At 39.5% G+C, this 15,693-nt stretch overlaps 1 protein-coding gene across 5 annotated transcripts in view; it reads left to right on the forward strand.

The window, feature by feature from the left end:
• Nucleotides 1-15,693, forward strand: part of BZW2 (basic leucine zipper and W2 domains 2) — a 57,827-nt gene that overhangs the window by 16,716 nt on the left and 25,418 nt on the right. For 4 of the 5 annotated variants that reach the window (XM_040545865.1, XM_040545868.1, XM_040545866.1 and 1 more), the window contains 4 exons: nt 4,656-4,720; nt 10,722-10,898; nt 12,049-12,152; nt 14,749-14,814. In XM_040545865.1, coding sequence (XP_040401799.1) covers nt 4,663-4,720; nt 10,722-10,898; nt 12,049-12,152; nt 14,749-14,814 — 405 coding nt within the window. In that variant the 5' untranslated portion in view covers nt 4,656-4,662. Of the gene's footprint in view, nt 1-4,655; nt 4,721-9,714; nt 9,743-10,721; nt 10,899-12,048; nt 12,153-14,748; nt 14,815-15,693 lie in introns of those variants that run through there. The other variant, XM_040545869.1, reaches the window with a different exon arrangement.

Here is a 15,693-nt window from a genome sequence, read left to right on the forward strand (position 1 = left end):
ACCCGTGTGGCTGGGACCCACACGAGGGGTTGCAGCCTGCCACAGCGGGCTTCCTCGCCGGCTTGCGCTGCCCAGGGCACACACGGCCGTAAAATCTTGGGAGGGGAGTTTAATAAATGGTTGCTCTCTTTTGATGTTGCCTGGCATTGATCTCTGTCCTTCTGCAACTGGGGCAGTGAAGTTTTGCTGCTGTGGAGCAACTGGTTTTGAATTCTTCATAAGCATGTTAATGTTTGAAGAGTCTCAGATGTTTCTGACATTTTTGTTAACGTGTAAAATAATGCTTTGAAAAATAGAATTGGTTTGGATGAAGGTTTCCAGTATTTATTTTTTCAGTTTGAGCTATATATTTCCACAACCAAATGTTCCCAGTGTTTTAGCTTGGCAGAAACATTAGCTTTATCAAGGCTTTAAATGATTTAGGAGTTAATCATCATAAGAATTTCCCTGTGGCATGGATAAAAGACTGCATTTTTCTAACTTTTTAAGCAAATTCAAACTTGCTAAAGCTCTGAACTTTATCTGTTGCTGTTTTTATTAATTAATCTTTTTAGTTAATGCTGGTTTTATTGATTGCTACAATTTTTATTAATCGTGTTGTGAGGATTGTTTGATTAGAAAAACTGCTGTATCATTATGTGGATCATATCTACAACTGTAGATGTCCCTCAGTTCTGTTTTGCAGAAGCCTCTTAACAATCTAGAAAAACTGTTTTAAATCATACAATTTTTGATTTTTCTAATAAATCTTGTAGCTGCAGATTAGTTATCAGCAGGCTTAGACCCATTCTGGACTGTGGTACATGGTTGTCTGGTGGTAATGATTTCTGGCACGTCCCGCTTGAGTCAGTCCAGCCTCGCTTGTGAGACACCTGCTTATAAAATACCAGATATTTGGGTGTGCAGTTTGAACATGTGAATTTTCTACAGAAGATTTTCTAGATCCAAAAGAGAGAATCAACAGTGAAATGGCTGTTGCTCTGCCTCTCTCATTTTCCCTAGAAGAGTGGGGTCTGTGAAAGAAGCATGCTAAGGAGCTGTCACTGCCACATCTCTTGGTCTGTTTCCTGCTGGCAATTCACACAAATCCTGGAGGATGGTGGACTTGAAGATGTAGGGATGACTCTTGTTTGGGGTTTTCTTTTTGAGGATATTTCCTCCCTACCCTTACCCATCCTCTGAAACCATATGACTTACCTAGCTGGTGTTCCAAACCTTGCCTTTGGCTTTGAGCTAGTCTGTAACTTTCAAAAAGGAAAGTATATGTAATAGCTCAAGGTTTTTATGATTTTAAGGTTTGATAACTACATGACACAAGGCAGGCTTAATGTGGTGTAATCAAACGTTCTGTGCAAATTTGTATGCTGTCATGTTGAACTTGCAGCCTTCAGCCATCAGTTCTGTGCTGACTTAGATTTTTTTTCCTTGCATTCACTTCTGTAAACATCTGGTATGGTAGCAAAAGCACTTCAAAAACTCATTTGCAATACCTGGTGTCATTTGTAGTAGAGAGAAGCCCTGTGGAAAGGACAAGACCCATGAGCAGCAGCTGAGGTCCCTTGGTTTGTCCAGCCCAGAGCAGAGCAGGTTGAGGGGAGGCCTCATGGCGGCCTGCAGCTCCCTCACAAGGGGAGCGGAGGGGCAGGCGCTGAGCTCTGCTCTCTGGGGACAGCGACAGGACCCGAGGGAACAGCATGGAGCTGGGACAGGGGAGGGTCAGGCTGGGTGTTAGGGAAAGGTTCTGCACCCAGAGGGTGGTCGGGCACTGGGACAGGCTCCCCAGGGAAGTGGTCACAGCATCGAGTTGCTGGAGTTCGAGAAGCATTTGGACAATGCTTTCAGATATTTGGTTTGGTTTTGGGTGGTCCACTGTGGAGCCAGGAGTTGGACTTGATGATCCTTGCAGGTCTCATTCAACTCAGGATATTCTATGGTTCTACAAATCACTGGGATAGTTTTGCTCAGGCTTGTGCTTCTGCAGTCTCCTGATGACAGCGCCTTTGCTCCCGCTGGCTTTAGGGAGTGCCTTATAAAGCCTGGCCCTCACTCGAGCAGATTAGAGCACGATGTATTTAAAGCTAAATATAGAAGAAGGCAGATCCTGTGTTCCTAGTAATTAACTGTTCAAGAGTCTCTTCTGTTGCACTGAACCTCTAGTCATTAAATCTGCCACAAGTTGCAAGTCTTACTTTAACTTTTTTTTTTTCTCGTTCCCAGCTGTCTTAAAGGGCATAATTTATATTCACAGGAAACTTTTAAAATCCAGTAGACAACCTTAAGGTGCATGCAGCTCTTCTAGCAGTTTAAAAATACACTGTGTCAAAGGAAAGAAATCTAGTGCTAGAAGTTGAGCATATGCATTTCTAACTTTTACAGCAAGTGGAAAAACATACTGGTAGTGCTAGGGTGAGGTCAGATGCCTTTGTTCATTTCTTTGCCCCCAAAGCTTCTATTTTTTTCCTAAAGGAAGTAGGCAGTGTTGATACTAGCCCAATGGCACGTTTATGCTCTGTAAGAACTGAGACAGGAGGATTAGTTCTTACCTATTGCGTGGCTTGCATGATGTTTTACAGACCCCATGCCCGTGAGGTTTGAATCTATTGAAACTAACAGTTTCGGTCCCAGAGCAAGGGATAAGGCATCACAGGCAAAGCATTAAAAAAAAATAAAAATAAAAATATTGGAGAATATTATACCTTGCAGTGTCTTTTACAAATAATAGATGACCACAAAGATAAAGCGTATAAATACATCACACCTAGCCTGGCAGTGGCTGGAGGCTAGGCTGTTGCTCATCGCAGCTGACTGCTGGATCACCTGCCTAATGGACTTGAAAAGCACCTCCTGTTTCTTGGTCGCTGAGACAGCTACATGGGGGAAAGAGATGTCTGAGCTCTGTGTGAAGAGAAGCTCGAATCCTAGAGTATTTTTGAAAGATCCTGTGGTATCATGGTTTGCCATTTTAACTCTCCTTGCAGATGTGTGAAATCACTTTTCAGAAGGCTATTTAGTGTTGTGGTTGTTTTGAAATGCTCTTAGTCTGTTAAAGCGGTGGCTTTAAATCGCGGTTATGAATGTCGACCTCTCAGTTTAACTCTTGATTTTTATTTTTTATGACTAGCAAGAAACAAAACCAACCTGGACTGTGAACTTGACTTGGCACTTCCCAGTGCGTGCTGGCATTTTCTGACTGTTAATAAATCGTAGACCTAGACTAGAAAGCAGCGGTTTGCCAAGTTACACATTTGAAATACTGCTAAAGTGTCCAGCTAGTGACATTGCAACTAGATGAGGCAGTCTGGTGAATGGGAACGTGTTATACAGTTAGAGCACTGTTAACAGAGTTAAGTAAGCTTTCAGGGTAGAGAGACCATTGCTTACATAATACGATGTGATTGATGGCGTCTTCCTAGCCACAGAGCTTGAGTTTCTTTCTTCACGCTAGGAAGAAGTGTTGGCAAAAGTATGTACTTGTAAACCGGGCCTGCAGCAGCATGAGCTTCCTGTATTAAAATTTTAATTGAATGAGTCCATGATGAAGAAATAGTACAAAGTTATGTAAAACTAAACTTCTTTGGAGAACAGATCCAAAGGACAAAGCTTCTTGTATGGTAAAGCTCAGCTCTGGATGAGCAAACCATCAGTAGGGCTGACCTTAAGGCCCCGAGGGGGTGAAACAGGTGGCTGGTAGGTCCCAGCAGTGACACCTCTGGTGGAGCAGGACCAGGACGGCGGTGACAATTGTGACATGCAGCAGGGCTTTGCTGTATGCATGGTTATTTGCATCCAGCTGTCAGGTTGGCTGCTCCTTGTGCAAGCTGTGTCTTGAGCAATTGAGACAACTATATCCGTAGCTGAAATATATATTGTTGTTGTTGTCGTTAGATAAAATGGTGTTAACTTATCTGGTTCCCAAATATTTTAACACAGTATGATGAGATCTGCAATTAAGGTCTGAAGTAATAAGCCCAATATTTTTCACCGTTCTTGTTATATGATTTGCCGTATAGGTCCTTACCTATGTATTTGTACACAAAAATGATGGGTGGAAAAGTCGGTTACCTTTTATTATGTTCACAACAAGCACATAATAGAGTTTTAGGAATTGAAGGTTCATCAATGCATCTTCAGCTTGGAAGAAATGTTTGGGAGAGAACTGATGGTTAAGGCGTTATTTCTCCATCAGAAAAACGTGTAGCCCTGAGACTCCAGCAGCCCAGCGTGCTCTCTGGGCTGGCTGGGTAGGCTGCGCTGTTGTAATCCTGCCCTGGCAGTACAGGCAGAGGCTCCTTCCTTTTCCTGCTTGGCTTTGAACCCTGTCTTGTGTGGGGACAAGTGGCTTTTCTGTCCATTTCTTGTATTTATGGATGACAAGCAAATGAAGATGGAGGTAGCAGGGGGACAGGAGCAGTAGTTTGCTTTTGCCTGCTGTCCAGCTAAGGTATGAGAGAAGTACATCCCATCAAAGTTATTATTGGCTTGTAATGCTCTTAATCTTCAAAATAATATGAATTATTCTTTGAGTATACATCAAGAGTTTCCTTTCCCTTTTCCACACCAGTATTTTGCTGTTGAATGTTTGTTTTGCCTTTAGGCTAAAATGTTTTCTGTGAATGTAATAGTAAAAACCTTTTTTCTTTTTTTTTTTCCTCCAGAAATTTTATGAATAAGAATCAGAAGCCGGTGCTAACAGGCCAGCGGTTCAAAACTAGGAAGAGGGGTAGGTTAAGCTACATGTTTTTATTTTTCTCTTTGTGAAAACTACTAGAAATCGAATAACTGATGTTTAATAGATTAAAGTTTTTCTCTTAGCCATATTAAGAATACAAATGGTATTTGTTACTGAGCTATAAAGATTCTATTATTTTCGCTATATATTTAGGACGTTATTGTTACTTAGTTTGGTTTTACGTGCTAGTAATTCTTAAAAAAACCTTAGTTAAAGAATTATATTCTGAATGAATTTCTACTGCATTTATATATTAAGAAGAAAACTTGCGGAATGTTTGTCTCAGATATTTCTTAAGGTGCCGCTTCTGACTAAGAAAGCAAACTATGAGCTTTTATTTAAAGTTTGCATAAAGAAAATAACGTGGAATTTTGTTTTTATTTCTTTGACTCAAGTCAATGCCAACTCTGTAAATGAACTTTTTACTTCTAAAAAGGAATTCTCTCACCTTGCTTCTCTATGAGACAGTTAGATCATCTCATTGGACACGCTTTCTTGAAGAGCAGACGTCAGAAAGCTCCTTTAGAAAAATAACAAAACCACAAGCAACCAAAACTCCCACAAATATTTTTCTCCTCTGTTGATGTAGTTTGTTTGCTTCCTGTTGTTAAAATGAAACACTTAATTGCCATGGCATAAATGCCCTATTTGCAATAGCGATAATAGTGATTCTGATTTTCTACAAACATGACCAACAGTCTTTTTCTTTATATACTCTATCAATTTTTAATGAGGGCAGCTGGTGCTGATTGTAGTGATCATCCAAGTACTCTGTATAGCAAGTGTCATTCTGACATGCTTGTTCATATAGAGTTCATTTGTCACAATTTAGGTGTTTGAGACAAATGAAAGCCGAGCACTTTGATGCAGAGAGCAAAAATATTGATAATATATTGATCTACTCAAAATATTGATAATACAGTGATTGATGATCTTTTTCAGATGTCTGGTTTGTGAAAAGACGACCTAGACATCTTGCTGTTACAATACCAGATTATTCTGGCATGCACAGATGGAGTTCCTATCTGTCATGTTAACAGATTTTTCCCATCTTGACTTTCCTGCTTCTCGTTAGAAGCTAACACCTGGTCTGAGCTTGTTATGACAGATAATGTGAATACGAGCATTTTCTCAGTATGGATGAGAGAAACAAAAAGAGTTTGTAGTCTTTTTCAGAAAATTGCTGATTCTACCACGAATCTGAAGAGCTGAGTGAATGTATTAAGATCTGTGAAAGTCACAGAGAGAGAATTGTGAAATAGTTTTTTGTAGTTCTGTTTAAGTATGATTCCAGCTTTCTTTCATCTTTCCTCCGTTGCACACATCGCATCCTCTGTTATTTTGACTGTCACAGTTCATACAAGTGAAGGGGATCTCTGAAGTTGAAAACGTCCTTCCTATGACGGACGTACAATGTTTGTAGGTAGAACTAATTCGAAAAAGAAACCTTTAGTGCTTGCAAATAAATGTCACAGGGCTACAGTAGTTAGTGGGATTAACTTTCTGTCAGCATGGTTCAGAACAGCATTAACCAGCAACAGCATAGTTGTAGCTGGAGGGGTGGAATTAGCAGTCCCTGAAAAATACCTGTCAGATCAACCAGTAACGGCAATCCAAGATATGCATACTGCTGGATTGATTAAATGTATTGTTTGGTCCGGTTTAGTCAGTTATGGTAGTTATTTGCCAAATTTGTCTCAGACTGTTCTTTCTTTTGTAAGCGCTTTCTTTTCAGTTTGCGTTTTGCATTGTATTTAGCATAACGAGGTCCTAATACTGATTTGGTCTTTGAATTCTGTTATAATACAAGTAATAATTAAAGTAAATAAAGAGTGTGTATTTGTGATTCTGTGCCTATCTATTAAATTTCTGTTACAGTGATTAGAAGTGGCAGTAGATACTGGTTGACCGCATGGAAGAAGGAAGACTTGGAGCAGGGGTTGGAAGATTAGGGGGGCTGTACGTTTTATTCTAAAAGATTACTTAATAGAACTGGGGATGTTAAACACCTTTACTATAGAATTTGTAACATGTAAACGCTTCTTTGTGTCTGAAGTGTAAGCAACGTCTTCAAAAATGGTGAGATCCTGGTTGCCTTAATATTCAAGGCTCCTGCTTTGAAAAACCTGTAGATAACTGTTTTCTTTCTAAAGGCAGAGGAGTAGAAATGACTTCTAGCATGTTTATTCCTCTCTGCATGTATATACATTTCATTTTGTATCATGGCAGTGTTGCAGACTGTGTCTTGGTCTTAGATTAGAAGATACTATTAGTTGTTTTTATCCTGACTTCCAGCATCTCAAGGAGTCATTAAATTGTACCCAGATATGCAGTGAGTGTGGTTTGACCATGGCATTTCAGAGGCTACTCTGTTGTGTGCAACAGGCAGGTCATTAGGAGGGGCTGAAATGCACAGGAGGGAGCTGGTTGAGTGAGAGCTGATACTTCTTGACAGTTGATTTGTGTCTCAAGATACTGTTTTTCCCCTTCTACAGCTCCTGCTGAGAGCACTGCCACCTGAGGAGCCAGCAAGGTGTGATGCAGCAGTCAGGCATTTAATGAAAATACTTGTTCATATGAATTCTGTCACTGATCAGCTAGCTGCAAATGTGACCAGTTTCTGAGCTTTCAGAAAGCAGAAAGGGAAAAAGACAATGTTGTTTTTTCCAATAAAGTTTGAAAGTGTTTTTAGTGACTAAAATATTTTGAAAGGAGAGCCATGATCTGAAGAAGGAACTTGTGAATCCCCCTCCTTCCATTTCTATTAGTTGACCTAATAACAGGTATAAACCTTGCTTCCAGTGTATGTAGTGGCAGGCATTAAAATCAGTTTAAAAGATTTGAAGGAAGAAACCTGATGTTGTAAAAGGGAAGAACCTCTAGGGCAAGGAGGCAGCTCACAGTTCCATGTCAGGCTTTTGGCAATCTGGGTAAATAGTTTGGTTAGTTCCAAATAAAAAGTAAATGACATCTTAAAAAGAAACTAAGCAGAGCAAACAATGCATATTTACCTTCTTTCATGAAGAAAATTATTTAATAATGTCAATATTAACACCTTTATATTAACGTGAAGTCAGAAGAGGTGCCAAACAGGGCAGCTCATTTTTCTTCCATAGAAATACAGTTGTGGGCCTTCTCTTGAAAAGATGAAATTGATTCTTATGGAGGGAGGTACAAATGTACTTTGTGATTTCCTTACAAGCAAAAGAAAGGAAATAAGGATCTAGGAACATGATGAAAATGAAAAGCTGTGTGTAGCGCTGCTGCATTGGAAATTGCATGCATCACATCTGCGAGCTACACCTGCCTCCATTAGCCTGTGATTGAAACTGTGCTTGTTCAGTAATTATGTACTTGACAGCTCAACATACTGTCACCACTTCTTGATGATGGCTTCTTACTAACCCTGCTGTACGACATCAGCATATTCCTCCCCAGTACATTAGTTTGGTAGGAAATGTTTAAAATAAAATTATAAATCATTTTCATGCAGTGAGTTCAGCACCTCTTCCTGCATAAATTTTTAGGTTATGATAGACAAGAAAATAGTAGGGTGCTCCAAATGACATGAGGACTTCTGGGGCAGGAGAAGAATCGGTTTAAAATAGCTAAGAAATATTAATCGTGGTGTTTGTGTTTGTACTGAGGACTGTATTCCCATGCTACCGAGCACATAACACCTTGAAGTTTAAACGTGAATATCACAGGATTGTAGGGGTTGGAAAGGACCTCTGGAGATCATCAAGTCCAACCCCCCTGCTAAAAGCAGGTTCCCTACAGCAGGTTGAGCAGGAGAGTGTCCAGGTGGGTCTTGAATATCTCCAGAGAAGGATGCTCCACAACCTTTCTGGGCAGCCTGTTCCAGCGCTGTCACCCTCACTGTAAAGAAGAAAAATCTTAAATTTTAGACAAAATACAGTGAAAAATGAAAAATAAGATTTTTTTATTATTATTATATTTATTTTTTACTTCTATCTTACTTTTTTTACTTCTTACTTACTTTAAAACAGAAGTCTGTCATCTTTCTGGTTACTGAGTTACCATGCTTTTTTTTTTTTTTTTTGCCGTGTAAATAGTGCATACTTGTGTGGTATTTAAGAGAATAATTATTCTTAGGTATTTATTTATGGGTGGAGCTGTGTTTCTTGTGCACAAGTCAAACTGCCTGAAGTATACATGCCAAATTACTTGCATTTAAGCAAAAGGCTTGCTTGTTTGTGGGTTGGTTGGCTTCTCACTTTAGTGCTTCAAGATAGAAGAGAGCTGCACCTGAGTATTTGGTAAGCAGTCTGATAGCTCAGGTGGGATTCTGGTAGTGTTTTTCTGTAGGCACGTCCTTCTGTTTCCCTTCTGGACCCTCTGTAGTTTTCCCACCGTGGGCTACCCCCCGTGGCAGCTACGTGAGGCAGTTGCTCGGTGGGGTTGAGTAGGCCTCAGCTCTTCTGTTTGGAGGATGGGGCTGCAAGCCACTTGGAGGTAGGAAATAGAGTCAACAAGCCACTAAAAGCTGGGCATAGCAGCAGGGAATTGTTGAAAATTAGGTGATTAGATTAGAAGGGATGTGTTGAAGGAGGGGGAGAACGTCCAGGTGATGTGCTGGAGGTGGTAGAACAAGTCAACCGCAAGGGCATGCGGGGAAACAAGGAGAGCTATAAATGTTTCAGTACTGTAAGTGTTAAAGCTGATAAGAGTGGGCATTTAGCTAAAAAGTTACTTAATTGCCGGAAGGCAGGAGGAAGAAAGGCAATTAGGATCCAAGGTCTTTTGGAGTTGCTTTTGACTTGTGTTTGGGGTAGCATTGCTTTTTCTGTGCTGCAAGTCCCAGAGCAAGGAAACCTGCAGCCAGAGGATGGGTAACGTGGAGAACCTCCTCTCCCGAAAGCCTGCCACAGCTGCAGCTGGCACCTTTCAGACTACAGCAGTGCATGCTTATTAAGACGGGAATTTTACCAATTGTCATTTGTATCAGTAACTAAAATCTCTGGATTTGTCTTCGGGATATGATATGTGCAGGTTTGTTGCTTTTTCTTAAAGATTTTTTTAATCAACATTTATGTTAGCACGTGGTAACAAAATAGGTGCTTTTTTTTTTTTTTTGAGTGTCACAGAAGTGTTCCCAGATGTGTTTCTGAAGTTCAAAGTTATTTAGATGGTAACAAGCACTTCACCTGTGCCCTTGTGTAAAGTCAGGACTTGTACAAAGCAACTTAAAAGGTATTAGCTGTCTGCAAGAAAAAGCAGCAGGAGGCATGTGTAAAACCTGCCTAGATTTATCTGGAGTTTGTGGCTGTGTCTGTTGTGACTAATGGCCTTGGCATAAGGATGTGTTTGTGTGGGGGTCAGACTGTATCCTAATTTAGTTCAACCAGGGACAGCTGTAGAAAATGTGGTGTTAGTGCCGCATTTCTGCATTCTTAGTGCTGCTCAGGTCTGTAAATGAAAGATAAATTTTTGGTTACACCATATTGCAGAGTACTAAATGTTTACAGAAAAGCTATTTTTATGAATACCTTGATCTTTTTTCCTGAAGGCTTGTCTCTTTGAAAACATTTCAGATATGCAGCCATAATTATTTAAAGAAAAATATTAAGAAGTGAAAAATGATGCACTCGTACAGTGAGATTATTTACACAAAACTGACATATCCTTTATCCTGCTATCATTTAAAAATACATAGTGGTATGCACATTCTGTAATATTTTCAACAAGTGAAGAGTATGAAATTTGACAGCAATTTCAGTATTTGTCTCCCCTTTTATTTATTTATCTCTGTTTGTATGTGTCTTGGTATCTGGTGGGAATGAAGAGGAGAGGGAAGTGAGGGTAAACACAGCAAAATTTCCAGAGGCCATGAAAGCCAGCCAGACTTTTGTACAGTGCGTTGACCAGAATGGGAAGAATATGTTTAGGTGCCGTGGTCATTTGAATTGTTGGTGGATAGAGGATTTTAAAACTATCTACCTCTCTTTTTTCTTCTTCCTGTCTCTTCCAGATGAAAAAGAGAAATTTGAACCCACCGTCTTCAGGGATACTATTGTCCAAGGCCTCAATGAAGCTGGGAATGACTTGGAGGCTATAGCCAAGTTTCTGGATGCAACGGGCTCACGGCTTGATTATCGCCGCTATGCTGACACACTCTTTGATATTTTGGTAGCCGGCAGCATGCTAGGTAAGTTGCAGTGTACCCAATGCAAAATTTTGAGGATCAGCCTTGCAGTGTACTGAATGCAAAATTTTGAGGATTAGCCTTGCTTCTTTTAAGATGCTGTCTTCCTTTACAAAGTGGAAATTATAAACTGTATTTCAGTTGCACTTATCTAGCTACTTTATGGATCCAGTATCATAGAATATTTTATTGTTTGTAGTGATACAATACCTAGGGACTTCACCGTGGCATTCTGTAAATACAACAAAAAATGGGTACTGTTCTGAGAAGCCCTCAATTAGAGTTGAAACAGCATACAAATGCAACAGCAAGCAAAGTGAGACACTAACTAGGGGAAACCAGAACTTATTAGCCTGAAGAGTTGTCATACAGCCCTCCAGGTTATTAGCTGTTGCAAAGTTTTCTTCATAGACCTTGCAACACAGGCTATCTGAAAGAACTGAAGGACAATGAGGAGTGCTTTATGGATGTTTATGGGAGTTTCCCCCTGGGTGTTAATGGCAGCATGGGAGAAGACCCCTTTTGCCTTCCTCTGTATTTTGAGTAAGTGGGCTCTTTTTCTAGTTACGTTAGTTTGATTCCTGCTTCCTGCTCTTTGGTAAGAAGAAAAGATATTTTTGTAAGTCTTAAGGTAACGCAGGAAACAAAAGCCGGTGGAAGTTCTATTTAAAAAAAAAAAAAAAAACACAGAACTCTGAACAAAGTAAGCCAGGAGAAGTCTTTTGTGTCAGTGTTTTGAATGTTTACATGGGGTTGGGAGGATGTTCCGAGTCCTCAAATTAGTAACAGAGCACTAATACTTTTATCTTTCCAAATGATTTACATTATTGTGGTGTTTAAAGTAGTAGTTAAAATAAACACAAGAGTTATGCTGCAACCCATTCTTATTTGAACCCACTCCATGCTCCCAAAAGCAGCTAAGGTTCCTTAGTGTGACCTGATTTTCTTTGTCCTTCGAGGTTTGTGATCTCAGATGCAGTGTATCAGCCAGCTGTCCTTTCTGATGGGTGCCACTACAGCTTCATAAAGCTTGTGTCAGTTTCCCCCTCTACACTCTTCTCTCCATTGCCAGTTTTCACTCCTGCCTCATACCTCAGCGGTACTAATGTAAGAGTTACTAAATCTTATTGTGTTTTTCTTTCGTTTGTTTTAGCTCCTGGAGGCACGCGCATAGACGACAATGACAAGACCAAGATGACCAGCCACTGTGTATTTTTTGCAGAAGAAGATCATGATGCCATCCGAAATTATGCTCAGGTCAGGATAATAAAGGGATGGTTGTTTTCCATTTATGAATCAAAAAGGATTATAGTAGAACACCTGTAGGCTGCCTAGAGTGCAACTGGCTAATTGTAGGGTAATTGAAAAATAGCTAACCAGTAAGCTGCCCTAACTAATAAATTTTAGGTAACAAAATAAGATGTCTATGATTATCCGATCACAGCTGTCAACCCTTTCTTTTATAGAAAGCAGTCTTACTTTTTTCAGTCTACACTTGGGTTCAGTATATTTTTAGACACCGTCCCTATTATTTCTGTTGGCCTTTCCTATATGCAACCTTAAAGATTTGCATAAACATATTTTTAGAAACATTTGAAGGATGTTGCACAAGAAGGATGTCAATCTGTTAGATTGGGTCCAGAGGAGGGCCACAAAGTTAATCAGAGGGCTGGAGCACCTCTCCTATGAAGAAAGGCTGAGAGAGCTGGGGATGTTAAGCCTGAAGAAGAGAAGGCTCCAGGGGACCTCATTGGAGCTTTTCAATGCTTAAAGGGGATTATAAAAAAAAAAAAAAAAAAAAAAGAGGGCGACTCTTTGCTCAGGCAGACAATGACAGGATAAGGGGGAATGGCTTTAAAGTAAAAGGAGAAAGGAGATTTAGATCAGAGGTTAGGAGGAAATTCTTTACTCGGAGGGTGGTGAGGCACTGGAACAATGCCCCATCCCTGGAGGTGTTCAAGACCAAGTTGGACAAGGCCTGGGCAACCTGATCTAGTGGGAGGTGTCCCTGCTCATGGCAGGGGGTTGGAACCAGGCAATCTTTAAGGTCCCTTCCAACCCGAGCCGTTCTATGATTCTATGGTTCTGTGAATCGCAAAAAATATAAAGCTCAAGCCTCCAACTGTTGGTTGTTTAGCTAGTTAGGATTCAGACTCATAATGAAGAAAAACTCTTGAAGAGCTTTCATTTCTCCTACATACACGCTGTACAGTTCCTTTTTACAAGAATAATATGGCTTGCACAAATAGGTCTATGGGAAATGAACACAAGCGATGAAGCCAGAAACATTATTGAAGAGAAGCTAATGTTGCATAACTCCTTAACATAAGATAATTACATGAGAAAATATAGTAAGAATTCTAAGTCACTATGCAATTCTGAATACATGTAGGATTGCATAAAAAATGAAGCATCGTTGAAACTCACATATGTCAAAAATATATTGTTAATTAAGTAATGTTCATCTTTTTAATTAACTGGTTATTATTGGTATGTTGAAGACTAAGTAAAAACTAGATGATCCTGCTTGGCAGGGGGGTTGGACTAGACGATCTTCAGAGGTCCCTTCCAACCCTGCCCATTCTGTGACTTATCAAAATACACATTTTATTTGGAAATATGAACAAAATTCTAGCTAACATTTGTCTTTCACATCTTACTTTATTAGACTTCTGTATGTCTTTGCCTTTCAGCATGGTTAGAACTTGTTAGTTCATTTCCATTTCACTTGTTCAGAGCCAAAATACTACCATTTAGGGTGCTTGAGTGTATTTTACGTTCTCTGAAAAATGAATTGAAACTTTCTTTTAACTTCATTTCCTCCTTTACGTCCCCCATCCAGCCTGATAATAATGTCATTTTTTTTTTCCCCGTGTAAATCTTTTTGCCTGTGACAGCGAGTTATATGTTCAGTGTACTTTGTATATGTACTTAGTTCAGTAGTAAGGGCAGTTCTTTGCTTATTTAATTTCTTATCTCTCACTTCTTCTATCAGAATGCAGTCTGCACCTGTGCTGCTTCTGCTTTCATAATCTGGGTTCACAAGGTGGGGAACAAATAGTGAAAACTAGAGATCAAGCATTTCCAAGAACATAGTTGTTGTAAAAGCTTTGTAAAATGTTCTGCCTCTTTCCCTGACAGCAGTGAGTCTTATTGTAAGCATTCATGGTAGTGGATTTGATAAAGATCCTGCCTATACTGAAGGATGACCAGCAGTGCTACTTGACTGCCTCACTCCATTGATTTACACCTGACAGCTTCCCCAGACAGCTGCATTATCAAAGGAAGGGGGCAGAGTGCAAATTTCATGTATCTATTAACCTGTTCTTCCTCCCCCTTTCCCCTGCTTTTGATCTATGGATGGGGTGTAAAGGAGAGGGAGAATAAAATTCTGAGAAGTAGGAAGATGATGAAAACTCTCAAACTGTAGTAAATTCACAGATTCAAATGTTGCTTTATAAATCAAGAATTGTAGAATTCATGGTTTCCAATTTTGAACAAGCTAATAGAGAAGGATGTTTCATAATTAAGTCATGAGATGGACAGTATGTCAGATGTCGGCAGAAATATACTGCTGGCTGCTTATTTCCTGGAAACAATGTCTTTATCATTGTCTAAAGAAAAAACAGATAGCAGAACTTTAGTATGTAAGAAGCCACCTAGGCTTCCTACTTTTTCTTTCCTGTTGTGAAGACATTCAAATGAAAAAAATAGTTTCATCATGGTTTAGCCATGGACATTCTTTTTGGATTCAGTAGTGTCGGTCTTGTTTCTCTTTGCCTTTTCTTGTAAAAGAAGATGGGTAAAATTTTTACTGTTTTTTTTTTTTAAGTTAACCTATGTTTATCTTTAGGTCTTCAATAAACTTATCAGGAGATACAAATATCTGGAGAAAGCATTTGAAGATGAAATCAAAAAGGTAATGGTGGTGTTTGTATCCTTAAGGTTTTTTTTTTTTTTTTTTTTTTTTTACCCTATGTCTAATATGATTTTGTATGTAAGTGCTGCTCTGTTGTGTATTTTATTTAGCTCTCATGGAAAAGAGGATGGAATCTACAGTTGGCAGGGGTGGCAGCTTTAGTGTGCAACTTCAGCTCCGTGGGAATGTTGCTGGCAGCACTTGATCTTGAGTAGTTCTGAATTAATGCTTCCTTTGGTTGCTTTGACCAAACTCACCTTCTTATTCTAGGCTTTTTCTGTACAGGATTTCTGTGTGCTTTGGGTTATAGTTCTTAGAGAAAGGTTTACTGTCCTGCTAATAGAACATTTTTTTGTTGTGTTTTTTTATATATTTTGCTGTGGTTTTTTTTTTTCCACATAGAATAAATGCAAATGTGCTGTGCAAAACAGCACTTGATTTATGAGTATTAAATTGCTCCTGTGTTGCCGAATGAGTCCTAACCGCAAGTTTTAGTATTTGAGGCCATAGATATGTGCAAGAAAAATCATCACCACACTGATGGGGATTTCGGGATTTGCCTGTTAGATTCCAATAGATGTGGATACTGTTTTGTGGTATTGAGTTCTTCCTATGTCTCTCCTGTTTCCTGATAAATTTTTGGAAGAAATATGAGTATTTTGAGCTCCTAGTAGCAGATGTAAACACCTTTTTCTTTTCTGAATGGCCTGAATAAATGATAAACTCTGTGCCGTGCTGTAAGTTAACAGGCCTGCTGATATTGGCAGAACCTGTCCTGTGACTAAATGTCATATACGTTAAAAGGAAAAATGTATTTTCATGTCATCTGAGCATTAGAACGACTGCTGCAGGGGTCAAGTGAGGATAAGTCTGGAGTGT

The sequence above is a fragment of the Cygnus olor genome, chromosome 2 (genome assembly GCF_009769625.2).
Source record: "Cygnus olor isolate bCygOlo1 chromosome 2, bCygOlo1.pri.v2, whole genome shotgun sequence".
NCBI classification, from domain to species: domain Eukaryota; kingdom Metazoa; phylum Chordata; class Aves; order Anseriformes; family Anatidae; genus Cygnus; species Cygnus olor.